The sequence below is a fragment of the Anopheles coustani genome, chromosome 3 (genome assembly GCF_943734705.1).
Source record: "Anopheles coustani chromosome 3, idAnoCousDA_361_x.2, whole genome shotgun sequence".
NCBI classification, from domain to species: domain Eukaryota; kingdom Metazoa; phylum Arthropoda; class Insecta; order Diptera; family Culicidae; genus Anopheles; species Anopheles coustani.
The window spans coordinates 61,817,361-61,844,722 of record NC_071288.1 but is presented as its reverse complement, the minus strand read 5'-3'; the positions used below and the strand labels follow the sequence as shown (position 1 = coordinate 61,844,722).

Genomic DNA, 27,362 nt, shown 5'->3' with positions numbered 1-27,362 from the left:
TTCTGAAAATAACTCTAAAAAGTATGCGCGCTTAAGGAACTCACGTTAAGATTCATTTTATGATTTTTCGATATCTTAAAATAGCAAATCAAAATAATCAACTTCTCTGTTTCACTCATTCTGCTTCCACTTTATCCAAATATTCTTTTCAATCTTTATTCTAGAGTCGCCTTTCAAAGAAAATTCGTTAGGGTCGTTTTTATTATTTTTCTTTTCCTTTTTATGCCTTGACGTTCAGGTGTACGCAACGTAACGAACAAGGAAGTCAACCAACGTACTAAAATCGAATAGCTGAATCGTATCATTTACCGAATAAAACGGAAAGAGGCAGTAGATTTTTCGAATGAATCAGACTGGGTTTCGAGGTATCGAAACAATTATGAACCATAGGAGAAGATCGAATAAAAATGGATTTGTAAAACTTGTCAATGTGAAGGAAGGACAAGTGAAGGGAAGACCCTAAACAGAACGAAGATACAGTGTCGAAGCAACAACACTATCCTCTGACCTGTGCTAGTCTTGCATCTTGGGTTTTCCATTTGTTTTCGGTATCATTCCTTCACGTTACGTAGAAGTATGAAGTATATCTTAATTGTTAGAATTTTTCTAACCTTAACTTTTGCAAAGACTCCATATAGGCAAGTGCAAAATACGTCCACAACGCCCGAAAACTGGAAAAACGATTCTACAAAATAAAACCGCGCTTCCCGCGCAAATTAACGAGCTTTCACAATTAATTTATTTTTCTTTCATTCTTAATGTCCCACATCATCTCCACAGGGTTCACCTATCAGGGTTGTGCATAGGAAGGCAGACCAGAAGGAATGAGGTTTAAAATTGAAGTAACGTTTTTCGTCGGTAATCGCTCAACCGACACCATCTGATTTGACCCCAGGATATTAAATGGCCGCTACGATCGACCACTATTTAATTACGGTGCTTGATGAAAAGGATCCAACGAAACCTTTCGGATGAAGTAAAAATAAAAAAGATAGGAAAAGAAATAAGATGACCCATCAGTCCTTTCCGCACCTGAACAGAGATTTCTTTGCTTCCTTTTCTTGGGAAGGATTCGTAAGTAGGTAGTGTAAGATTTTTTGTTCCAAAAAGGGCGAGAAGGGACAACCTGATAAACCTTTTTGAAACAATAAAGGACGTTTTCTGCTCTACTCCAATGCACTCTTGTCGTTCTTGAGAACTTGATCGATGAAGATTGATGGTTGTGCACTGTTAATGTGGGGTATCGTGTTATTACATTGTATGTGAAAGCTTAGAAAAAATCAAACCAAAACGAAAATTTTCTAAAATTTTTTCTGTCCAACCATCTAAACGCATTACTCCGTCGAACCATTTTTATAGTTTTGTTAATAGCTTTAGTAATTTAATAACTTTGACTAAACGTTATTCTTGGAAAACAGACGAAGTTGCCAGTAGGAAATGTTCAAATAAGATGTTATTGAATATCAAAGAAAGTTAGTCAGTAGATACAAAGTTTGTTATGTCGCTGAAAGTGTGGATTGATTCATTTCGCTGAGTATATGCAAAAGATTAAACAATATCGGGATATGTGCAACTTTAGTCATATTTCATTCGAGTGACTCTAAATATTAATTATTAACACTACAACTACCGCGAAGTTAATGTTACCGTTCAAGACAGGATTTTTTAATGCATAGATAAAACTATGGAACGACAGCTTTCGATTGGAGCACTTTACGCGGGTAGGATTAACGAAGTAATTTATAACAAAGTATTATGATACTTTCGTAAGCATTTATTGTTCACATGCAATTTCATACATGACATAAGGAGCTGCTTGAACAAAACGCAACTATTCAGGTTCTATTCAGTCTCTACATTTTTTTATAACGTATTTTATTGAACAAGTCAAATTGACTGGTATCGGTATAGTTGCTTACAACATAATTTCTTTTCAATGCCGAAAAATACATTTTTCTTTTATCTTTGACGGAATGTACATTGCGTAAAAACGTAAATGTTATGCATTAACTTTGCTAGAATCGTTTCACCTAAACTATTTATTGCGAATTAAAGTCAAAGTGTCTGATTTAGTAGTTTTAGTGATCATTGATAAAAATATGTTTCTCAGTTTCAAGTACTTTTTGTTAACAGGATTATTTGGATAACTTTGTACGATCAGATTCTACGGGGAATCTGAATCGCCGAAGGCATGGCCTTATTGAGAAAAGGAACAAGTTACTAAAAACCATTAAAATCCAGAGACAATAACCAATAAATACAGATGATTTGGAAATTCATTATTGAGATTATAAAAGATGTAAAAGATTATAGGTTATAAAAATCAAAAAGACCAATGATTACATTAAACTTTGGTAAGTAACCTGTAGATCGTTTCTAGCTCTTTCCTAGAATATGTTATAGAAAAATACGTGTACATGCATCTTTGCAAACTCGATTCCCGTGTGTGGTATTTTAAATCACATTATGTAAATTTCAGCTAACGGAAACAAATTTACTAGCATCGCGCAATTGACGTCTAGACAATCCATAATGGCACTTAGTAATGGGAGGCTTTGATTGTTGCGCAGCCCGTTGGCGCCAATCGACTTCATAGGCAGAAAAAGATAACTTATGATCCGATGTGCTGATATCATACCCCTTGCCTTTGCATCTGCTAACCTTCCGGGGCTTCCTGGGACGCCCCCGGGGCAACGAGGCACAATCTTGTTTTCATTTCCTCTTGGGCAAATGACGTTGCTCCGGCCTAACGACAGCCCAGTCGGAGCGTTATTTGCCAAACGTTGAGGGAACAAGGCAGACGCAAACATCCATCGATCAAAACCGCCCGATCCTGCCATCGATCGACCGATCGGTCGGCCTTCGCTTCCACCGGATCCCTCTCCCGCCTCTCCAGGCGGGGACGAGGGTCAGCTGGGTGTTGACCGGTTCGCCGGGCTTCGACGGGCAACTCGCTGATGGCAATGGTAAATAAATAAACCAGACACGTCATAACAGCACGTTGCCGGTGCGCATCCTGTTCCGAGACCGGCCGGGCCGAGAAGGTATCAAACATATCATCGTGCAGCCACACCGCCAATCACCAACACCAACGCGCGCGCGCGCCCCGGAATAACGCTGAATTCAATTAACAATTTAAATTACACATTAACAAGTCACAAGCCATCTCGATGGCGTTTCCCTTCCCGGACCGTGCGGGCTAGAATGTAATGCGCCGTCCGCCGAGGGGTTTACAGATGCACAACATGTTGTGAACATTACCGGGAAAAATCACACAGCTCTCAATGGGGTTGGAATAACTAACACACAACCAAAAAAAAAAAAAAACGGCGTCACTAACGACCGGTCCCGAATGGCCATTTGTTGGAGGGAGCTATCGGCATCGCGTGGTGTGGAGAAATGGCGGCGAAAAACACAACACCGTTCCCTGCCCAGAATGCGACAGAGTGGAGGCTTCTTTCGGTCACATCCGCGAGTCGGCCACAGGACAGGATAGCTGTACAGAATAGTCTAATGAACCTATAAGAATTCTGGCCGTGAAAAGTCCATCCGCGGAGCGCAAATGTGCGGACGGACGGACGGATTTACGGGCTGGCATTTCAAACGCTTGTGATGGGTTTTATTCTTACGTTTCTTCACCCCCGCACCCGACGGCCTTTCAGATTCCTCGAAAAACGGTGCTGACCAGAATCGTAAACGAGCCGAACAAGGGTCGCTGTGCCAGGGGAGAGTCTTATGTTTGATTTGTAAAGCAGAAAAAAGCGAAATCTACGCGAGAATGTTTATTTCTGGCTTTAAATCTGGTACCGTATATGGTATACTTTGAACGCAATTTCTATCTCATTTAACTGCCTCGTATAACAGCCTTACTGGCGTAATTAATACACTCAACTTTAGTGGACACTTTTATGTTAACATCTAACATCTAACATCTAATACTCGTACGGTATGTGTTTGAATGCAAAACAAAAATAAAACATGAGATGAACATAGATGCTTTAAATCAAATATTCCTTTTAATCGTAAGTAAATTACCACAGAAGTATATAAAACTATGCAGAATATGTATTTTGTGCTTTTGTTGAAGGAACAGATCCTTGTAAAACCTATGAAAAATACACATGTTTCTAGGCAGTCAATTAAGAAAACTTGGCACTATCAATCGCAGATAAAATAATTTGTTTATAATTATGTTGCTCCGCTCTTTGATTAAGAGGAATTGAAAATTTACCATGTTTGCTTTTTTGTGTTTGAGGAATACCATGTTTGTGTGACCATTACAGATCTTCTCTTGGTCAAGAGAAGTTAGCACTGTAACTTTCAAAACTGAATTTCCGTGAGTTAAGAACTATTGCAAAATGATAAAATGTTGATATCATAAACGCTATTTTTCATTCTAAGGAAACTGTTATTCAATCAAATTATTGGGTAAGCGTTTTTGTGTTAGAAGCAAAAATGTTAGAAAAGGTTTTTTTTTAATTACTACGAAAATAAAAATGATCAAAAATTTAAAAACAAAGTTTTGTTCAATAGATTGTCTACCATTCTGTTTTTTTTTATCTTTGACAAATAATTCTATGCTTGGACGTTGCGAACATCCGTATAATGTCCTTATACTAATTAAGGATTAATTTATGCTTTTTAACAATCCAAAACAATAAAAAAATCAATTATAATTCCTCACCTTAGTGCCGTTTCGTTAAAAATAATGTGACAGTGAATCATGGCACAGCGATTGATTGAACTAATTCAAAGACCTATAAGATTACGAAAAAGTAATGAAAACATAAAACAAACTCAATGAATGGACGTAACACACGCATTAGACGAAAAGTGAACCATAATGCCTATGTTTTTCAATGAGTAATGACGTGACCGGCGGGTATCGCTCGGCATAAGTGTTCGTGGGCACTATTCGTCGTGGTTGTCGTCATCGTTCCAAAATGTGTGCTTTAATTGGCGGCCGGCCGACGTATGGTTTTAGCCGCAACCGCGTCACGGCTCGTTTATCAGCGCCATAAGTACGACGGCGGACGTTTCTGCGCTGGAATTGTGCTTCAGCATAATTAAACAAGCGAAAGGCTAATCGAGCGCGGCTGATTTACGCGAGCAGTCGACACGGAATCGCTGCTAACACGTGTTTCCTACGAGGCGTGTTTTGCATATGCGGCCACCCGAGCTTCCTATGCTGTGTGGTGTTTCTGGTACCGTTTTTATCGCGCCGACCGGTTTTCCGAGTGGCGCTGTGTTTCCTCTCTGTTCAGCTGATTAAGCATAAAGGTTCCGCAATATAGGGCCCGCCGGCCCTTTCTAGGCGGAAGTCTCTGCGGCTAAGCCGGACGAAGGGTTTGCTTCAGCGCTATTCCAGGAAGCTCGGGTAACGTCTGGCGTGTGGACCGGGGGAAATCATTCCTCAAACACTGTTGATTTCATTTCACTAGAATCTGTATCCATCATCCTTTTGGAAACTTTATCAAAGAAAAAGAATTTAAAAAGCTACGATTTCAAGACGGGAATAAAATAAAAATAGAAAATAACTTATGGATTACTTAAATCAGGATGTAATAGATCTGCAATCTGAAACAACTAAACATAACTGTACAAACGACCGATACCAAACACTGTACAAAATCCTTGTTACGCTTAGTTCTTGTTCAACGTTTTTGCTTTGTGTTGTTAATGCTTAGAAGTGCTTTAAAAATGTATGCTTCAAATAATGTTATGACCCTAAAGTGATTTTGAAGTTGGCATAACAAATAAATATACATACATTTTTCTTGTCCGCAGTGGGTCAATATGCATGTACAAACACATTTACCAGTCACATTTGATGAATACGGGGATGAAAAGTATTCTACAATGTGTTCGAGGCAAGTTTTGCTAGTTTCATCTTCTTCTTCTTGGCGTAACGACTTTGTTGGTCATGCCTGGCCCGTTAAGGGCTTACGAGACTTTAGACTCTATATGTAAGTGGATAGTCAGTCGCTCATTTGCCGATTTTTCTAACCGGAGCTAACCGGCTGTCGCAGACCCCCGCTAGTTTAAATAATACAAACATAATGATTTCTTTATTTACTGCGTTCAAATTGCAACATTTTCTACATTTTACAAAATTTCAAGCTTCGGTTCTACCAACTGTACCGTTCTACCTAATGTATGTTTGTTTGTTAAAAATTAACGGTTTGGTATTATTTCCCTAGTTTTTGTGTCTTTTTGTTGCCTAAAACTATAGCTTTATTGGGCTAAAAGATTCTTTGTCATTGAAGGTTTGCACGTTGCTTTACTTTTCTCTTCCATTCTTTTATTGCAGCATAATTTTTAATAAATACTTCATACTTTGCATTACAATGAAGCAGTAATTTCCATTAAACTGCCAGACAGCTTATTTCGGTGTGAATGCTGTTCAAAACATTACCACGTCACACCTAGCCACACTTTACCTTCCGTGCGGATTCGTTTTGGGATAAAACTGTGTAGCCTTTAAATTGTACAACAGATTACTGCCTTACCACCGTTCCTCGGAATCAGTCCCGCAACTTCAATCCACAGCACCTGAAAGTGAGAGTGACAAATCGCTTATGACAGCATAATGGCACATAATTGAGCGTGTTTCCAGCGGCTCACGCACCGTTTGGCATTTCCAATCGGTACAATCTGAACAACGGGCAGGCAAATCCAGCATTGCCAGGGGAAAATTGACAGGAAGTTACAACACCTTCATAACGCTTGTCACAAGGAAGGGAGCTCGCAGTTCGCTCGGATGAGCTGAGGGGCTGCGCCGAAAACAGTACCAAAAAGGTTGAAATTATGTTTAAATACAAGAAACAATGAGATTTTACGAGAAAAGTACACTCCAGCGACATTTAACACGATCGTTACGAGAGTAAGGCAACAGTGAAGCCAAAAAATGCCGAAATGCAGCACGTCATCTACGAACACCTTCATCTACACCATCATCATCGTCATCGCCAAGGCAGTTTACACGACCTTTTCCAACCTGCTTGCATAACACACCCTCCCGAGGGGTTGGTTTACGGATGGCGACGTTTTATTGTAGTTCCCACATGCAAAGACCTTGAAGATGAGGATTTTGTAATTCGCGTACACCGTCTGGGGTTTGTTGGTTCGGGCGAGGATGCGCTAAGTAAAGAACAACTATCCAAACAGTCAACATAGGCAATGGCGGTCCTCATCCGGGTTCTGTCCGGATTCACTGGCTGCGAAAACAAAAACTAATCATTTCTACGGAACAAATCAATGCCAACGTTAAAACAAAAACATGGACGGATGTGTTTGCCGGACTACATCTTTTTTCAATTCAACTTTATGAAGTTATTTTCGTTTGCTTAGTTGTAAATTGTCATTTACAATGAAAAAGTGGACCTTAGTGTATTCTTCTTCTTAGTATCAAATAATCCAATTTTCCGTAAATCTTTTCTTAATTTGGCAATATTGTCTTCTCAGACTCCATATGTCTTTGCTGTAGAAAATTTTGCATGATATTTTACTTACAAAAAACCGAGTATTATACTACGCCTGAACATAAAGTAAGCAACAAGCTATTCCAATTTTGACGTAACAAACATCTACACGATTTTTTCACTACACCTTCCGATTTTAATTTTCTATTGACTGCCAGTCGTCCTAATTAACTTATTTGAGGCCAATATTACCAGCGCTTCTCCGTTTTCATGTCAATGCTGAAAACTGGTTTAAGTTCTGTAACTTTACGGGTGAAATTGAATGACCTTGCTAGCATTAGACAATTTTGACCGTCGAGAAGATTACAGCTTTTAACGAGCATTCTAAACTCATTTAAAGTAACACAAAAAATAATGTTAAAGGGTGTGTTGCAAATGGGAACAGTTTTGTTACATTCGCTGATCGTAAGTTCTTCAAAACGAAGCTGAACTTGAAATAAATTGTTACAAACTTACAAATCCAAACTAAACAGAAAAAAATCTAAATTCAAAGAAAATGAATGAAATTGGAAATAGTTTTCATCCGTTAGAAATGAAATATCGCGTGTTGTATCACTGTAAAATTTAAATATACATAGCATTATCAACTTGTGTTCATGCCTGGTAATATAATATCTTAAATAACGAATCTAAATTATTCTGTTCGTGTAAATCAAAGACCATTGTTAGAAAACATCCAATCAACATAACATCTTAACAAACGATCTTAACATCTTAAGCTCAAATGTATGTGGCTTTTAAAACTGTGTTTGGTTTTGAACAACAACAACTTTTTGAACTAAAATCTCAAAATACGTTATCAGAGTTTTTTCGTTATTCCATTATTCGTTGCAAACATGCATAACATCAAGTAACAGATCCCCAACGAATGACGACCCAGCTGATCATTCCCCTTCCCGTCGCATCACTCGATCTTGTCCGTCCTTCGATGCAAAGATCCGGGTTGCGAACAGATGAACCTGACCTCACGAATGTGTTTCTACGTGTTTCTCGCAATTCTTTGTTTCAACCCACACAAAACGCCACCCACGAGCCGTGGCGTCCGTCTTCTTTGTGCAGTAAAAATGGTCTGTACGGTGACAAAAAACAGTCAAAACAATTTTATTGGATCAGCTGTTACAACCGCCACCGTAAAAGCCGGGTCTTCTCGTGGAAGGCGAGCGTATCGGAAACGGAGCAAGATGTGGCGGAAACTCGACCGAAATAATTTACCCACGTATGTACGTTTACGCCGGGGGAATCCCATGCTGCGTTTCTACCGCCAACTGCCACCGCGCCCCGGTTGCATTGGCGCTCGGAGCTGTTTTCGATGCGATTTAAATTGTTGAATATGCGCCATTGTTGGCCATACGCTGGGAGCGGGAAATGACAGCGGGTCATCATCGTCGAGCGGACCAGAGGCACGTTTGTTGTGGCCACGGTTTGTCCGGAAAGGGTAACAATCAGTGTGGAAGCCATATCACGAGTGCGGAGCGCCCGGAAGGTACAACCGGAGCACATGTTACATCGCGCAGTCAGCTTCTAATTCATGACCTATTTCCGGACGTCCGATTCGAGTGACCGCACTCGGTATCTGGCATGCCACAAAGGTGCGGGACAGGAAGACTAGGAAGCCGAATGGGTGCGACATATAGCGGCGAGCTAGTGAAAGTAGAAGGTACTGTATGATGATTTATGCCACCCGAAGTGGAGACACAGGTTCCCGTTCGGTGCATCTGTACTCAGTCGCGGCACTTAATCGCGAACAATGAATGTCCAATTCTGAACATGCACAATGCCGTGAACTTGGATAATGTGAAAAGTGTTATTTTATGGGATTTCTAATTAGAGTTTGTCCCCTATGTGTTGGAATCCGTTTACGCATTATTCGGTAGAGGGAAAATAGAACAGTTAGAAGCAGGATGTCATTTTGTGGAGTTAATGTACCGCACCGAGAACAAAACTAAATTCGGTGTTCGATGTTCGAACCGTTAATCTCGATTTTGTAACATTCTTGTCTACCTAATTAACTATAAAAATGTGTATTCGTTCAATTCTAGACTCAGCCTAACCCTCAACAGTTTGCCTATTTTTTCCCAATGTGTGTTTATTTTTCTCTTAATCACACGCAGCCACTAATCTTTTTTTCATTCGCCCCTATGCTCTCTCCTCCTTTCACACATCTCCCCTTATCAGCCAAAGTAAACAAACATAACAGTAACCTTGTTTCTATTTGTGGTACTGCATGATAACCACGTTTATCATCTGAAGGCTCAACACACGCAAGTAAACAGAAACATAAATCTCATGCATCGGGGGCTGCGCGGTTTGGAAAACAAAAATAAACTCCGCTGGCTTTTTTTTCTTTTGCCGAAACCCGGGATTGAACCGGGGACCTTTAGATCTTCAGTCTAACGCTCTCCCAACTGAGCTATTTCGGCTGATGAGAGGAGGAGATATGTTAAGCAACAGATTGATTGGCCGTCACAACATCGTAAGGTATTTTTAGAAAGGCAAATTGTTGTTCTTTATTATGAACTGTAGAACGAAAACAAAAATAACTTGGGAATTGGAAACATTAATGTTTGAATACAGTTAAAGGAATGTTTGATTGCTGAGGTTTAAATAAAATGTTTTTATTGTATTTTCTACATATATTTAGATTTAGCAAAAGAAGGAAAGTAGTCATAACAAACTGTATACACTCAAAATACATTCGCCATCAACTTTCGTATTATTGTTTGTACTGAATTTCGATTTGTGCACAACAACATCAAACAGACATGCGCTACAGTAGGCTATCGTGTGAAATAAACGTCTAGATACAAGGAGAATGTCTTTCAAGAACAAAATATTTTTAGTTTGTTTTCTTTTTTCATATGCTTTTCGGATTCAGTTTCATTTCAATTAATCAAAGGCTCAATTTGACCCCTTTAGGTTTTAGGCTATTTATTTACACAGTTCGGGAACGCACAACGGGACCTTAAAATTACAAATGGTCAATGTTTGTCTGAGACTTACAGTATTTGAATGAAGTTTAGAATAAGTCTTGCACTTCATTTCATTCGGCTTCGGGCCGTACAGCTAATCATACTTACTTAAAATCCGGATTTGGATTTTCGTATGTAACTTATCGAATTCAAAAATCATCGATCCATATTTGAACGATGGTACACACATTATCACGATTGGTGGTAGTTAAACATGCAATACTAATCAATGATACGATTGGCATCAGTCGATGTATACAATCGGTTGTGTACAAGGCTTCAAATAATGTTAATTATTAAAAATTATAGCTAAAATTATTCAATTGAAAGAAATTGAAAGTAAAAGTAGCAAAGAGTAAATTGAAATAAAAAGATAAATAAAAAAAATTAGCTTGCCTGGTTTTTCACGTTTGGAGAAAATTATTGTGTAGCTTTGTCTTTCATGTGATGTATTTCAATAACTTCAAACCAGCTGTGAAATAACATTCTCATATGCTCTTTTCAACCACTCTAAGTTATAAATTGACAATCCTACTGCAATTCTCATGGGTCGATTATGTACCAGCATAACCGAGGCATAATAACCGTTAGGAAAATAAAACACAACCCACTATGGACCGGAGATCCTCCAAATGACGTAGGCTCAAAACCGTAACGAAATGCATCGCCCAACATGTTGACGACCCTTTGCAGATTGTTTTGAGAACGCACAAGCACCCTCCGCTCCACCTTGTTTCATTCTCGGATTCTTGCATATAGGGGTAGATCCGTGCCACTTCGGGCGGGCAATTGAGCAAAGCGCGTGCTGGTCACGTGTGAACGCTTTCGCTGCTCGTTCCCAACGCACTGCCGGCACCGAAAAGCAAAGGTTGCCGCACAAATCGGTTACATTAACTACTTCCGATCTCTCGAGCGACTTCCCCTGACCCGAATTAGGGGAACCGACACCGGCATCGAGTACCCCCTGGTTCCAGCAACTGAAACCAATGCAAACGTTCCAAACACTGATGCGGGCTCGGAGTTCATTTATTTATTATACCGCAATGAATGTGACACCCTATGGCGCTCTCCCTTAAAACAACGCTACCGCGTTTAAGCACGCGAGCCCTCATCGGAGCTGGAGGTTCAAGAGCACCGGAACCCTCCTCAGAGATAACCTACGTGGATCGTGGCGGGTTTTGGCTGGGAAATTCGTTACTTCGCATCCCCTGTCAACAAAATCCCCGATCACCGTCGGCACCAGGACTAGTTGATTTTCCCACTTTTCACCAATTGACGGTCATTAGAATTGTATCCGTTATTTGGTGACGGGCTACGGAGGGGAAGTAATTTCCCTGGCTTTTCCTCGTTTACCGAAACCATCGGGAGGGGTTCGGCGTGGCTGTTGACATGCCGGTACATAAGGGTCACAATTAGCGCATTAAGTGAGGTGAGGGCTTGCCACCGGTAGAAAAATGGCTACAGAACTCCTTTCCCCCTTGGTTTTCAGTCGAAGAGAGGGGGCTAACTTCATAAGCAAATAATAGTTTTAATCTTCCACTGTAAGTATGGATTATTCTCACCACGATTCAGAAGCAAAGCGTTCCGTACGAATAACATTGATCATCAGCTAATAAGCCGGGAAAGGAATTATAGAAGGAAAACTTCATGAATAAATTTGATAGATGAAGTAATTGCCGAGGTTGGATGTATTACTCCATTCAATTAACTCAGAAATCAAAGCATTTCTTAAGTTCATCCTTCGATGATAAAAGCATTCTAATGGCTCGGTTCTCTCTAAAGGTCATTGGAAAATAAATCGTTTCCTTTCGACTACATTCCCTTTTGGTTGCCCTCGCGAAGGACGCGTCTAGTCACGAGCCAGCTGCAGTTTGCTCCATTTGTCGTCGATCCGGATGTAATCAACATCATGATTAATTTACTTCGGCGCCAAGCCAAAATGTGTCAAGCGAAGAAAGATGTACCGATTGCCGGGCTTCGGCACAAGATCTCCGAGCAAAGCCTCCGGCGTGGGCCGCTCGAAAGGTAACACCGTCTTGCCGTTTGTCTTCGTTTACAGTTGCGTGATTGATGGGCTTTGACTTAATTCGCTCCAATCTGATCGGCGACCGTCTCCTAGATCGAGTCCCTTCACCTGGTCGACGAAAGGGTTGCTTGAAAGTATTTTGGACTTTGGCGATCGGACACCATCGCTGTCAAGATCAAGGATCTGCAGAGTGGTATCTTGAGCTAGAAAGGAGTTTACAAAGTTCAGTCAGACACACCACGGGAATTGGCACGGTCGACCAACTCGTGTTTCCATTACTTCGGCGTCGTTCGGCATTTTTTAGGATTTTGCGAATTTCCACCCTCAACGAGAGAACTACAATCGGGTCTAGATATGTAGCTGAACTTCTGTGAGTCTCTTGAACAATCGAATAATGTATGCATACCAAACATATCTATTTTTTTTAACTGAGATTTTTTTATTCATTGGTCATATTTTATATCCTGGAATATGTCTGATGGGAGTTTTGATTTAAAATAAAGAAAGATTAATAGCGATCGGCCTCAGCAATTACATTCAAATTCACTTTTCTACTCTCAAATAAAGGGTGTCCCAGAAAGTATAAGCACGATTTATAAATTACGTTTCTGGAAAACGGATGACGCCAAACAGTTGATTCTTCGGGTGTTTGATTGTTTACATTCAAACCTACTAGATAGTGCATCGAAACTATTTTTTTCAACCGTTTCTGTTAAAATGCGAGGCATTTCCGTCAAAAAGCGCAAAAGCGTTCTGCACAAATGGTGTTCTACTCCTTACATTTCGCTAAGGAAATTGGCGAAATCGGTAGGTGTGAGTATCGGAGCCGTACGAACCGCCATCCAAAAGTTTCGGGAGGAGTCCAGCTTCGAGGATATGCTTAAAAGTGGTCAAAAACCTGGTCCTATCGACCAACAGTTGAACCGGTAAAGAGCAAAAGCAATCAAGCAAAAATAGGAAAGTTCCATTCGCGATGTGGCTCAGCAAATGGGTACATTAAAAAGTAACGTCCAATGAGACAAGGCAAGATTGAATTTAAAATCGTACAAAATCCAAAAGAAATCGTAACGGAGTGCAAATTAGGCTGCATGCATTAAACATCGGGCCCGGAAGCTGTACGACAAGCTGCTGTGTGGTCAACCCTCATGCATCAGTTCGACGAAGAGTCGACCAAGACCAGACCAATTGAGATATTTTGAGCGCTAACGAAGGCACACTTGAGAAAACATGTTAAAGCTACGGAAAACATCAACAGTTTTCAAAAAAAGTGTAAAACCGTTCAAAAGTGTCGAAAACCGTTCACGACAAGTATGTGCTGAGCCATATCGGAGGCGACAGATCAAAAGTGCGGTCATTGGAATACGATTAAATTTATAAAAATTTTATCTTTCGCAAATAGTCCAGAACAGAACCCAAACACAATTTATGAAACAAAAATTCAGTTTCTGGAACAGGTTTTATTTTTTACCTAATTTTGAAATCGTGCTTATACTTTCTGGGACACCCTTTATACTCAAGTTCTACATTGATTTGAGTGAATAAAGCTTGTACATATTGTTCAAGAAGTTTGGTTCTCTGCACGACAAAGTCATTGTATTTTGATGACTCTTTTGATTCTTCTAGATTGGGCTAACTTAAAGTGTTAAGTGTGGAATCTAAAATTGAATCTCTTTTTTCAGTGTTTCATTTTAAATAAATTATAGTTTTTATCAGTACTTTAGTGAGTTATATCTAAATAAAATAATAACGACACCGTTACATGCTGGAATAATTAAAATGCACATTATTTGTGAGATATCCTTTTGCCATCTTTTTTAATCATATTGAAGAAGCATATTCTGGTATCTTTTATTCTTTTTGTTTCGTTTCCTTTCTTCAATTTTTACGTACATTAAGTTTATAAATCATAATGGAAATAAAGTGGTTGGCTTTGTTTGTTTATGCTGGTTTTTTTTAAACAACAATAACAAATAACAGTTATAAAAGAAGACGCGTATTTAGCAGAAATTATTTGAAAACATCTATCATATCATTTTTTCAAACTAAATCTAAGGCTCGTGGTTGTGAATGCCTTTCATGAAATTAGTATTCCTTATTTGAATGACTATATTTTCGTTTCGGAGCGCATGTTAAATTGATAAAGCGGTTGTGGATGTGCAATTAAAGCACTTTATTTGAAGAAAATTAACTTTAGTTAACTATCATCCGTCAACCTTAGTCACACGTAAGATAAAATATATCTCATGAGTAAATTACGTGGTGGAGTGCTTGTGAATCCCATCCCAGCTTAGGTCTGACTAACAGGATTACGAAAATTTAAAGCACTTCAATGGTTCTTAGAGTTCAAGGAAACGCAATTGGTTGGCATCTTCGGTATCCCATGGCGCTAGAGTAAGGTTTATTTTTTGCCAACTTAACCTTCGACAGAAGCCGTAGTGCCCGGCGCCGGAGAAGGAAACGGCATCGAGGAAGCGTTCGCGCGCTAAAACTGACAGCAGAACTTTCAATTTCTAATACTCGAGCATCCGCGAACCGAACGGCGCGATCGACCTACCCGATTAGCCGGCGAAGGGATTAGGCAACCTACCATAAATAGACTGGCCCACGGCACTGCCGGCATAAGCGGAGTTGCCCATATCTCCTCGAGAACGCGCCTCGCCGTCCGTCCGGCAAAACGTTGGCGAGCAACGCCGGCGGCGAACCCGTTGACAGTATTTCCTGTAGTCGTGACTTCGAGCGCTTCGAGATGGATGTCTTGGCACACGCCACCACCGCGTTGCCTCGCTGCCCTTCCACCGATCCCCACTTCAAGCCGTCCAAGCCATAAACGCCGCCGGACAAGACAAGGGACGGTGTTCGCCGTTTGCGTTCCTATTGGTTCGTGATCAACCTTGTTCGGTCGTAAAACCGTACACGTTGGGGCCACGTTTGCCAAAGTTATGTGTTGCCTAACTCCGTATCCTTCCCCGCACCGTTCTTCCGCGACAGCCTGCAGCCTCACAGTCCCATGTTATCGCTTTCATACGGGTACGGTTTGTTTTGCTTTTGCTTTTCGGTGTGCGAACCCGGGCTGCCCGCCGACATGGGAATGGTCTTGTCGTCGCCAAGGGTTAACTTTGGTATTCCATCGTGTTCTTCCCGGTCAGTGCGGGCCGAAATATTCGGTGGAGGTTTTATTACCTTGATGCCGTTTGCACCGACACCTAATTAGGGTTCGATTAATCATCGCGAGCATGTGTTTCACACTGCCCAATAGCATTTTAATTGCCCATTCTGGTAAGAGTTGCTCTCTACCTGCATCATCACTACTTTAACGATTTCAACGTTAGCCCAATTTTATTATTATTTCGGTCATCTGCTCAAATCATTCCTTGGCGTTCTTTTATTTTCAACTTTTATATTCTAACATAGCATTTACAACGGCTAATTTACATTCGTTTCAAGCAACTGGCTACAACTTCTCACTCAAATTTGATTAAAAGAAATCAAAAGGATTAGGTAGGAGGTATCAAATCACTTAGGCTGCATTTTGCCAGTTAAATCTTTACCTTCTTGAGTAGCTTAAAGCACTATGTTTGAGTTCAAATGAGAATTTGTTCTGACCTACCCCAAATAAGTTTGCCAATGGCAAAGCAATTTCTAAAGAAATATGGAAGAAGACACTTTATGAAAATCGTTTCTCAAAGTTCACCATACCGTGAAGGATGCAGTAAAGGCTTTCAATCAATCATACCGAAATGAGCTGAACACCATTCCAGCTGGTTTAATGTTTTCGGGCACAATGGGATCCTTCATAATTTTGTAATGGTCTAAAAGACCAACGCATCGGTCCCTCGGAGTCGTTTTTCAAGGCGTAGAACAAGACGGCTCCAATTACCGAACGAGGCATCATCGCCTCAGCAAACGGCAGCCTCAACATCCGGGCCGGGCGTGAAAGAAATTCCGTCGTCGTCCCTCGCGGGATGTTTGATCGTCATGGCGTTTGTCACCGACAAGTGCAGCCTAATGATCCATCGCTAACCAGTTTGTTTTGTTGTGGTAGTTTCTTCGCCGTGCGCACCGAATCTCGTCCCGTTGCCCCCGCTCGCACACCCTATTCCATAACCAATCAAAATCATTTATTAAACGAAGCTGTCAAACAGGTTTTCCCCACCGCTCCGAACCGCCCCGAGAGCGGGGGTCCCCAGAGTCATACTGGCTGCGAATCTGTTGGACCACGGGCTGAAAACCGTGGCATGGTGGGATGCTGCACCGAGAAGGAAGGCATGGAAGGGTTAGCATGCGCCTGAACGGGCGATTGATAAGTATCTGCAGAGGGGTGTCTAATATTACAAGAAAGTCTTTTACCTATTTTTGAATAAAACCAAAAAACATTTGTCAATGTACTTTTTTCATAAAAAATAACTTTTCTCCGATCTTGTAACATTTCTTACTTACGCACTATGCCACATTTTAACTTTCAAATATTACAGTTTCACTTTTATACACAAGCCTTTAAAAAATTTTCTAGACACTGTTCAAATAAACAACGGTTCAAAGATGTTTTTTCTATGAATTCCTAATTTAAAGCGATAGCTTTAACATGAAGCGATAAGGATGTTGACATGCTCGCCAATAAGCATTTGAACCAATGATAAGTTAAACAAACCCCGAACTACCTAAAATCTTCTTGAGGGGTCAATATAACACTGTGTTGAAGATTAAAGGACTATACTTGTCCCATTCTCGGAAATTTCTCAAAAGCAAATGTTTTAATTTCTGCGAAAGGCGAAATACGTTGTCTGTTATCGTTTGTCCACAATCTATGTGCAAACATTCAATAAAATCAAAACAACTTTTGGCGTAGCAGTTGAAGTTTTGAATAAGGAATTCACTGGCTCGTGTCGTGTATCCCACCTTAGGTTATCGTATGAGTCAATGTTATCTTCGTTTAACTGATTATGCAAACATTTTTCTACACGTTCTGGCATCATGATCATATTTTGCGAAAAATTTATTTTTAAATTGTTCGTTAAATGTTTCAATCGAAATTTCATTTCAATAAATATTTCTCAACTCATAAAGCATGCCATTCTACGCACTTTGCGGTCCGTGCATTAAGTAATGATAAACCAACCGATCCCCGGGGGTAATTGAACGTTTGCTAAGAGCCACCTAGAGCGCCATCTTCAATTACTTTTCCCGGTAGCGGAAGCATCGATGATCGTCAATCTTACGAACCGAATGAAAACCCAACCAATTTTGTTAACTTAATATTTGTTTAAAATCCATAGGACAATTTAAAAAATAAATTGAAAATCCATTGATTAATTAATCGTTTTTGCCGCTCGTTCGTGATCTGTTGACAATGACACTATGCAGGAGAATTACGCACCTTACGTACCCTTGTGAAACGCTGCCATAGGGTTCGTCGAAAACGCGGGAAACAATCTTGTTCCATAGCGCACCCCAAGTGTTGAAGATTTCCACCGAATGCACACAACATGTGACATATGAGTTGCTTAGCGTGTGGGAAAATTCGTTTTCATTTTCCGTGCAAACATCAGCGGGACCTCCGCTGAGGCGTTAGACAGTGAGGAAGACAGTGCAGGCACGGTTCGGCTAGCGTTTCTTTCCGATTTTCTCATTTTTCCCTTCAACGATGGAACCCTAATGTAATTTCTTCATTCTAAAGTCCCTCTACAAACCAACCGTAGAAGGGCGATGTCATTCGTTGTGTTTTTCCTATTTTTTTCCTTTTCGATTTTCTTTGGTCCACACCTGCACCGCCCGGCGACCCTCCTTCGCAAACGCACCCGGGGCTTTCCGGGGCTCAATCTCTTGCAAGGGTCGGGCTTCTGCCGCGATCGTCGATCGTAAAAGACGAAAAAAGCCCGGGTGCAGATAGGGGTCGCGTAGTCGCAAGTGAGAAGAAATTGCATCCGAAAGACGCATGCGATCATATGCCGGCACGCAAGCAATAAATACACGCACACACGCAAGCACGCCACGCAGGCCCACAATGCATCGCACTGTCAAAGGATGAATCCATCCATTCGCCCAACATCTTCGCCAGGGCCCCGGGATTGTGTGCTTATGAATTGAAGAGTTTTTTGTTTGTCTCGGTTCCTATTTATTTTCGGGATCGGACTCAGCAAGGGTCGTGGGTTGAGGGGCACAGCACCAGGGGACACAGCAAGGACACGCGGGCGAGGGAGATGGATCGGTTTTGGTTTTCCGAACGTTGCACATGCGCAACTTTCCCACGCATGATCTTCCTGCGCGAGGCAAGAAGGCTTTCTTGCTTCTCGGTCGCGGGGCGGAGGACAAGGGTGGGGGCGGCGAAGAGTAGGAAAATGAAGGACACAATGTGTACCGGCACTGGCATAACGTTACTCTGCTTGGGGTCTGCCGGTGCGTTTTGCTTGCCGTTTCCCATTCTGCTTCGTCTGTTACTTGCCACCTCGGTTCGTTCTTGGCTGCTCGGTGGTTTTCTTTGGGCCGGTTCTTTTTCGTTTGGGTTGTTTTTTTCCAATTCATTTTACTCTTACGGTTCATCTGGCTCCGTTGTGTTCGGTTGTCAGTTTTCCAGTTTTTACGATTTTTGGTTTTTCGTTTTGACACGCATTTTCTCGTGTCTCTTTCGAAGGCCAACCCGGGACCCCAGAGGGTCCCGATAATCGACGATGAAAATCCTCGATCCTTGCGTGGATGTAGCGATAATATTATTACGAACGGAACACGTGTTCGAAGTGTGGATGGAGGACGTCCGGGAGCGCGGCGTAAATCAGGGAAGGAAACCTCCATTTCGAAGGAAAGTCGATCGTTCCGGCGGGGGGTTTGGACGAGAGCGGGCGGAGTGAACAATCCACACCGTTGGTTTTACAAGCTTTCTTCCATTGCATTCACATTTCTGAGCGACGGTACGTGTATCCTTTTCGTGTGCTAAAGAGTTTTGGTTTTTCGTTTGCTTTCTGCCAAGTAAGAACCTTCACGAAAATGAATGAAAACAATGGAAGAACATACGGTGAAAGCTGATTAATAAACATCTTTAGAATTGTACTGCTTCTTGAAAGGTTATGATTAAAAGCCAAAGAGTAACGTGAACATCGAGAGGAACGTGAACAAGTGAATGCGTTTTCAAGGGACCAAATTATCCAAAATAGCATACAGGTGAAAAAGGTAAAACGAAACACTGCAGAAACCTGTTGAAGAACGGGTTGCATAACGATAAGAATTGCTACCCAAGCATGGCAAAGAATAGCATATTTTTGGTTTTCTTTCTCCGTATTAAATCCCAAAGGAAAATCCATATGAGAAACATTCAATACATGTTTTAGTTTTGGACATGATACACCAAATCAAACTAAATTCGCTGTTCTTGGACTTTTTTTATTACGTTTAATTGCAATAATCTAATATTCACATATTCATATAATATGCAATATAATATTCACGGTTTTGAGCATTGTTGTAATGATTTGATAAATCATATTTCAAAGTTAAAACATAATTCATAATTGAGATCTTGGATTAAACAATGTAGAATATTTAACCACTACTAATTTTTTGTTTGTTTTTGTTCATCATCATCAAATTTATGATTAAAAAAAAAGAATTACAAAGAGGACCTCTACCAACCAACAGTTGGAAACGTAACATATCAAAACATGTCCTGTCAAATGTTATGTATTATGAGTAAGGATTAGTTTTGTCCAAGAATTTTTTTTTAAATCATTCAACGAGCGGATAAAAGCTAAATTTTCCTCAAACTAGCCCAGCATGCAATCGTGAGCGAAAACTGCAGGTTAATTACACCTTTGGGCAATTGCTTCGGCGGACGCCTGCCAGTTTTTCGTTGCCAGAACCATTAAGCAGGAGCTTGGAAAGATTCCTCTGCGTTTGCAAGAAGTCCTTCCAGCTCCAGCAAGGAGAGCCAGCAGAACAAGCAGATCGACCGGCTGTCACAGCATTTTGAGGTGGCCGAAAAGTGCACGACAGGCTACAGACAGCCGACACCGAAATCCGCGTGTCCAGGCCGAACAACCCCGCTCGTTACCCTGAACTTGAACCCACCAATTAGTGTCCGCAAAAATGTTTTCACAGTTGGTGCTACCGAATTGTTTGTTTCGTGGTCGACGGCCACGTTATTTTTGCTGGGGATTTGTATCTTTTTGGTCTCGGTAGCTTCATTTGTTTTTGTACTTTCTTATTTTAAAAAGCGTATTTGACAACAAACCAGTCCTTTGTGGAGCCATTCTTTAGGCACGGCCAATGAAAAGCGATTCACAGCACCTCTAGAGGGCATACACGCACGAAACGCTCCAATTAAGTTGCTTCCCCCGAAAGCATCATCACCATTACCGGCGTCATCGTCCATGCTGGGTCCGTTGCAACAAGTGTTTGTGGCTTTTTTTGTTTCGACGGACATCCCATGTACCTCCGACGTAGCCTCTGAACTGCAGCGCTGCATGCTTTAGCTTCCTCTAATTGGAGCGAAGGGCTTGTGCGAGGAGTTGCACGACTCCGTTCCATTTTATTCGCCTATTTGCCAAAATCCTCCTGCATCTCTCTGCTTTTGTTCTGTCCCGTAATGCTTTCGGCAGGGGTCGAGAGTTTGCATGGCGTTTTTGGGCAATTAGGGAAGACTTGGGGCCCCCAAGCACGACACGAAAACAGCAGCCCCAGAAGCGAAGGCAGCGAAGCCAACACGCACCCTTTCATTAGCGTTAATCCCCCGATCCCAAATGACGTTTGACTAGGGAACCTGTTTGGACCGGGAGCTGGGCAGCGTTGCAAAATGACTTCGCAGAACTCTTCTTCACTTGTGTAAAAGTCCCCGAACAAGATGCACCTAACAGCAGGCAGTCGTTTCTTTCTCCGCGCATGATAGTAAAATGATTCAAGAATGATTCACTTAAATCACTTTAAGTACAAGCGAACGATCACCATCTGCTGGGGAGCGTTTTTATAGATTCAGGTGAACGATGATTCACCACCACACGTTGGAAGAGCAAACAAACTTGCTTGAGTTCAACGTTTGATCTATTCGGAAGAATCGCGTCGCCGGAAGGAAGGTGTCACTGAACGAGGTTTGATGATTCATCTGAAACTACGAAACCTGTAAAGAATGTCGCTATAATAAATGTAATAAATAATACCCTACGAAATAATTTACAAATTTTTACTTTCGTTAAACCGCACAAGTATAAAGAAACAATTTGATTTCAGAGTAAAGTTTTTAATTTTTGCCTTTTCCCACTTTTCATTTATTGATAAATTCTTCCATATGAATATGAGACCGAACACCAAAAAAAAAACAAACAATATTCAATTTAACTGACATTTTAAATCAACCGCTGTGTCAAACCGGTATGGATGACACGTGTCATGATGGTGGCTGCGACCACCATCAACTGCCATAAAGATGGCTGCGTCCACCACGTGTTATGAACTGTTAATCGAACGTCCAGCAATAAGGGGAAGTGGGGCAAGATGCCCCGGTGGGGTAAGATGTATCGGCATGTTTTTGGCAGAATTAAGCAATTTCAAAATAAATTAAGTGATGTAAAGTGTTGAGTCATGTATCTAGTACACCCTATGTGAAATTTACAGCATAAAAAAAAGTAAGTCAAAGTTGGGTGCACGGATCCACGAAATTGTTGATTTAAATATGTCTTGTTTTGAACATGTGAAGTGAGTTTTATACTAATGAATATTTGTTGAGTGGTGTTCAAATGTGTTTTCGTATGGTCATCAGGATCACAAAACGCCAATCTTTTACTCTGTCAGAAATGCCACCTGCAAGGTAGATGAAATTATGAAGGTTATGCCATGACGAGTTATTCAATAATTGTTCGGAAATCAGTACATTAAACCGTTCGGCTTCGGATTGTCTCGTCAGTAATTGTCCGCCGGTCCCCTACGGAATCAACGATTTCAACCATTATTTCAACTGTAGTCGAAAATAGTGCATGGATCGGATCAATCGAAACAATCCAACTCCGGGCTCACCACACTATATCATTTTGCAAAACATAAACAAAACTGCGCCGGCATTTTTAAAGTGTGGATTTTTTCAAAGATCATCTGGGCTGCTGCAGTCCTGCATTATGGAGTTTACCCCAAAGGAAACTATCCTCAAGTTACTTAATAGCTATGCGGTTGGTCGCCGTGCACCTGATGATGAATTCTTTCGTGAAGGAAATTTTTACCTAAAACCTTTTGTGCAGCTTGGAGTTTTGAGTGAAATACCAGTTGTTGAATCCGATCCTGAGGATGTGTAAGTTGTTTTTGTTCCTTTTAACTTTTTCAATGCTCATTGGAAATCATTTTCTCAGCGAAATCCTATGCAACGTACCCGATTGCAACTTTATCTGCCAGTCGGTGCTAGATTATGAATCTCATTACAATGCTCAACATCGATACACTTGTGGTGAATGCAAAAAGACTCTTCCAAATGGCCATCTGCTGGACCTGCATCTTTCCGAGACGCATGACTCATACTTTGCCGCCCAAGTTCAGGCAGGCAAGCAACTTATGGTATGCATCCGTTTTTGGTAGTCCCGAAAAATTCACATTTAGACCTGAACGAGTGTTTATTCCTTTCCAGTACGCCTGTTTCCTGGAAGAATGCAACCACCTTAGCAAAGACCCTGCCGATAGAAAAGATCACTGCATACGAGAGCACAAGTTCCCGCACAATTTCCGTTTCGATAAAAAATCAAATCTCCATCAACGACTGCTGAAGCAACAGGCGTCCGGTTCGCCTGAGGGAAAAGAGACCTCAATGGATACAACACCAACTTCGGTCGATCCGAAGGAAGCGACAGTGTCAAAGAGTAGGAAAAATTTCTCCTTCGGTCACTCGAAGCAGCGCACGTTCAAACCGACCAAATCCGCCACCAAAAAGTGTGAAATACTCGAAAGCAATCAAATGGTGGTCGATTTACTAGAAAGTCTTCCAAAAGAATAATACTCATCGCTTAAAGATTCGTTCAATCGTATGAATTCTTTCGCCGTGCCCGTCCTTCTGTTTATTCGAACACGGAAATGTTAAGTTAAGTAATGAAATAAATAATATGAATTGAAATGATCGCTCCGTTTCAGGCAGCGCCACCGGTTAAGCTTCGTTGTCTAAATCTTCCGAGCTGAACTCTTCGTTCGTATCGTCTTCGTTTGTCGAATGTAGCGTTGAGTTTCGATAACTTTCCACACTTTCGCTGCTGATGGTTGTTGAGGACGACTGTGCCGAGGTCGAATCACTGCTGGACATTGGAATCTCGGTTGTGCTGCTCGTCGAAGTCGTCATCATAGACATGGGTGGGATCTCACAATTGCGTCCTTTGTAGCCGGTAGGACACTCACAACGATAGTAACCATCATCCTTGATCAACGACTTGCACTTGCCATCGTTCTGACAGGTATCCGGATTCTTCTCGCAATAGGTCAACTCTGAAACGAACGAAAGTTAATCCGGCCGTCAAACTGGCTAAAGAGAATTTTAGCCTTACCTTCATCACAAAGCATTCCACCCCAGCCTGGTTTACAGTTACATTCCCACGGGCGCCGGCAGTCACCGTTAACGCATCCTGGATACGGATGACACTTATTGCAATCCTGTCCCATCCAACCGACCTTGCATCGACACTCTCCTGGACGACGGCAATAACCATGCTCGCGGCTACAGTTGGCAGCACACATGGCTACAAAGAGAAAAACGTGTGGCATAAAATTCGAATCGGGTTAAAATTTTTCTCTAGGATTATCTTACGCGTTTGGCAAAGTATTCCCGTCCATCCCGGCAGACACTTGCACTCGAGTGGCTTCGTGCACGTTCCGTGCATGCACCCGGGCAGCACTTGGCAGTCACGGCAAGTCGGACCTGCCCAACCCAATCGGCAACGGCACTCTCCCGGTGCTTCGCAGTATCCACGCGACGGATGGCAATCGGAACGACAAATTGCTACAAAACAGGAAGTTTATAGGAATTGAAATTATTTCCTTCGGAGAGATTAGTTCAGCATTGCTTACGTTCCGAGCAAAAGATTCCATCCCATCCCTTGTGGCAGACGCACTCGAACGACACCTGGCATCCGCCGTGCTGGCAACCGGGCAACGGAATGCACCGGTTGCAGTTTTCACCGTAAAACCCAAGCTTACACCGGCATTCTCCCGGACGCTTGCAGTACCCTTGCAGTGGGTCACATCCTTTCTTGCAGATCGGAACGTCGCACAGGTCCCCCGTCCAGCCGGGCAAACATTTCACGTCGCCATTGTCGTCGCACACATAGTGAGAATATTCGTTCTGGGGTGTTGGTAGTTCACAGGCCTGCAGCAAAATAAAGTTGTACATTTGTAGTGCTATCATTGGTAACGCGTTGTAAGCATTTGAAAGGTTTAATTATTGGTATGTAGTACCATATCGATTTTTCAAAAAATGTTCCACGTGCAGAAACACGTGTTAGATATAACAAGCTGATTTTCTTCATTTTAAATGACCAAATTGTAAAAATCTGCTTCAACGATACATGCATCACGCTCCATTTTTCCATCACAATGTTGCTTTGCACTATTTTAAAATAAAAATTGCAACATGTTTAGTCAATAATCTATTCTCAGATTTTTTAAACTACCAATTTGAATTTTAAAACATTTCAAGTTTGAACAAGTTATCAAAATTAAATGAAAGATTTGATAGGTAATAATATAATTTCCACAACCAAATTTACAGATCAACTCTTCTATGACAGAAAATTTCTGTGAACAAATTTTACAATAAACTTGTTTTTTTCTAAGGTTTTGATTCGTGTTAGCTTAATTATACTCTTGAAAATTTAACTATTCTTACTCAACTGCTGAGTGTTAATCATTTTACACCGATAAAAAATAAATAAGTAAAATAAAACACTCCACTTTTGACCCCTCGCACGAAGTAGTAGTAGTAATACTCTACTACCTACTCCTACTATCCAAACTGTTTTTAACATGAGTATTGTTTGTCAAGTTATCAACAAAATGTTTACCGAAATGTTACGATGGAATCCATTTTTTTCACTTATTTTTTATGATTTAATTTCAAAACATAAGAACAATCCTGCTTTTGTTTACATTTTATAAGTTCTGAAAACGATTTTATCAACTTTAACGATCACCAATGCTTGTATCAATTAAAATACAAAAAAGTTTAACAGCTGCCCTTGTCTTAATTTCATTGAACGGATGTGTTCTTCGCTCACTCAGAACCTGTTGCCAACAAGAGAATGCATTTTCCATTTCCTTCATTCGAGCAGTCACACGCATGCCAAGATGCGCGGCCGTAGGTATATGTATTGAAACCGTTGTTTGCCTCCAAGGCATTAACCAGCTCAAAAATCAGATAATGGAGGAAAAGCATAACAACATAACGGTTTCTCTACGTGCGTAGCAAGCCACAGAAGCAGGTCCAAGATGGGTGGTGGGGCAACAAATACCGCAACCGGTGTGTTTGTTCGCGTTAGTGTACATCTCGCGCCGACTTCCGACCTTTTTTTTCTCTTCGAATGACTCCAGAGATCGTAACGGTTTTTATGCGCATAGTGGGTGACAATTTTAATTGGTAGCTCCATAAAAATTTGACAAAAAAGAATGCATCCCTAAAAGCAAGTCCTCTTCCGCTTAACGGCAGGGTAAAAGTTTTTCCTCGAACAGAACGTTTAGCCATCCGCCGTCGGGTTAGGCGATCTACATCCTCTAATGGAGAAATCTAGGACCAGTGTCATTGGCATCTCGGTAATCCGCGACGGAAAACGGTCTCAAGCCGTTTCCACACTCGGGTAAAAGTTAGCACCAATCTCCACCGGAGACGCATAATTTCACTCAACCTGCTTCTTCCACTTGGGCACGTAGCGGACGGCAGCGGTCGGGGCCAGCGAGGCGATCAGCTGCAGCAGCACTCCACCGACGACGATGATTTGGTAGTAATAGTTGTGACTCATGATCACGATGACACGAATATCGGGAGATCACTATCCAGGGGTCAGCGACTCGGGCCGTCGAAACTGTGCTAATCGTTGGCGAACATTCACCCTATCCGCGATCCGCGAGCAAAAGGGAAAAACTAACTAAAACCGGTGAAAGAAGTTTGATCTAGAATGTTTCGAAAGCGCTTGAAGCCTGTTTTGTCGGGACCGATCCACTCCGATCGTGACCTGCACGGAGACTGATGATTGCCACGCCAAACGGCTAGACGGGAACCGGGAATTGACTGGGCGTTTCAAAGGAGTTGTGGCAACGGGAACGCAACTTCTTTTACTCGTCGGTTAGTTTGTTTTTGCTTTCTGTCCGCGTGCTTTCACCTGCGCATCGCGATGCGTCTTGCGTCTAGCGATCAAAGCGAGAGAGAGAGCAAACGCCGCCGCGCAAGATCCGTACGGTGAATCATTCTGGAGGCTTTGTTTAGTTGAATTTTTAAACTTATCAACACACGCAAAAAACGCTTCTTGAAAGTTGTGTCATTTTATCGGTAGTCATAACTTTTTCAATCAAACAAACTATGCGAACGAACCTTTTCCTCCGGCCATTGATTAACATAGTGCTTGTTTATATTGGAGAAAGCTCGCGGACTGGGTTTTGTACCACTGCAGGGGACCGGGCGATTGGTGACACATTCGATGGACTTTTAATTTGTATTCAATGCACGTTTGGTATCAACGGACTTCATGATGAACAGCGCAAAACAATTCGCAAGAATGCGCGAAGAGACGCAAAAGTCAGCGCAAGGTCTGTTAAAGAAAAGTGAAAAATTATACATAACCGTATAAGTTGAAAGTAATTGAATTTGGATTTCCCAACATTAGTACTTGTTCGAAGTTTCGAATATTTTCTTCGAAACTTTAATTTTATAATTTCATAATTAGGCTGGTTTTA

General features: G+C 41.5%; 2 protein-coding genes and 1 non-coding gene across 3 annotated transcripts; 1 reads left to right on the top strand and 2 right to left on the bottom strand.

The window, feature by feature from the left end:
• Positions 1-9,828: 9,828 nt before the first annotated feature.
• Trnaf-gaa (transfer RNA phenylalanine (anticodon GAA)) lies at positions 9,829-9,901 on the bottom strand. Its single transcript has one exon. It is a non-coding gene; the product is annotated as a tRNA-Phe (tRNA).
• A 12,596-nt stretch (positions 9,902-22,497) lies between these two features.
• LOC131272669 (protein lethal(2)k10201) lies at positions 22,498-23,575 on the top strand. Its single transcript, XM_058274493.1, has 3 exons — positions 22,498-22,737; positions 22,796-22,997; positions 23,068-23,575. Exons 1-3 carry the CDS (start codon positions 22,568-22,570, stop codon positions 23,428-23,430), a joined length of 735 nt encoding a protein of 244 aa, XP_058130476.1. The 5' UTR covers positions 22,498-22,567; the 3' UTR covers positions 23,431-23,575.
• A 2-nt stretch (positions 23,576-23,577) lies between these two features.
• LOC131272668 (protein jagged-1a-like) lies at positions 23,578-26,431 on the bottom strand. Its single transcript, XM_058274492.1, has 5 exons — positions 26,318-26,431; positions 24,489-24,786; positions 24,229-24,420; positions 23,969-24,160; positions 23,578-23,909 (listed from the first exon to the last, which is right to left on the bottom strand). The coding sequence occupies exons 1-5, from the start codon at positions 26,429-26,431 to the stop codon at positions 23,578-23,580; spliced, it is 1,128 nt and encodes a 375-aa protein (XP_058130475.1).
• Between the last annotated feature and the right edge of the window lie 931 nt (positions 26,432-27,362).

Coding starts and splice junctions, on each gene's coding strand:
- LOC131272669 (XM_058274493.1), top strand. CDS start 22,568: ATGGAGTTTACCCCAAAGGAAACTATCCTCAAGTTACTTAATAGCTAT. Junction 22,738..22,795: donor GAATCCGATCCTGAGGATGT/GTAAGTTGTTTT, acceptor TCATTTTCTCAG/CGAAATCCTATGCAACGTAC. Junction 22,998..23,067: donor AGGCAGGCAAGCAACTTATG/GTATGCATCCGT, acceptor ATTCCTTTCCAG/TACGCCTGTTTCCTGGAAGA.
- LOC131272668 (XM_058274492.1), bottom strand. CDS start 26,431: ATGAGTCACAACTATTACTACCAAATCATCGTCGTCGGTGGAGTGCTG. Junction 24,421..24,488: donor TGGAATCTTTTGCTCGGAAC/GTAAGCAATGCT, acceptor CCTGTTTTGTAG/CAATTTGTCGTTCCGATTGC. Junction 23,910..23,968: donor TGGAATGCTTTGTGATGAAG/GTAAGGCTAAAA, acceptor CGTTCGTTTCAG/AGTTGACCTATTGCGAGAAG.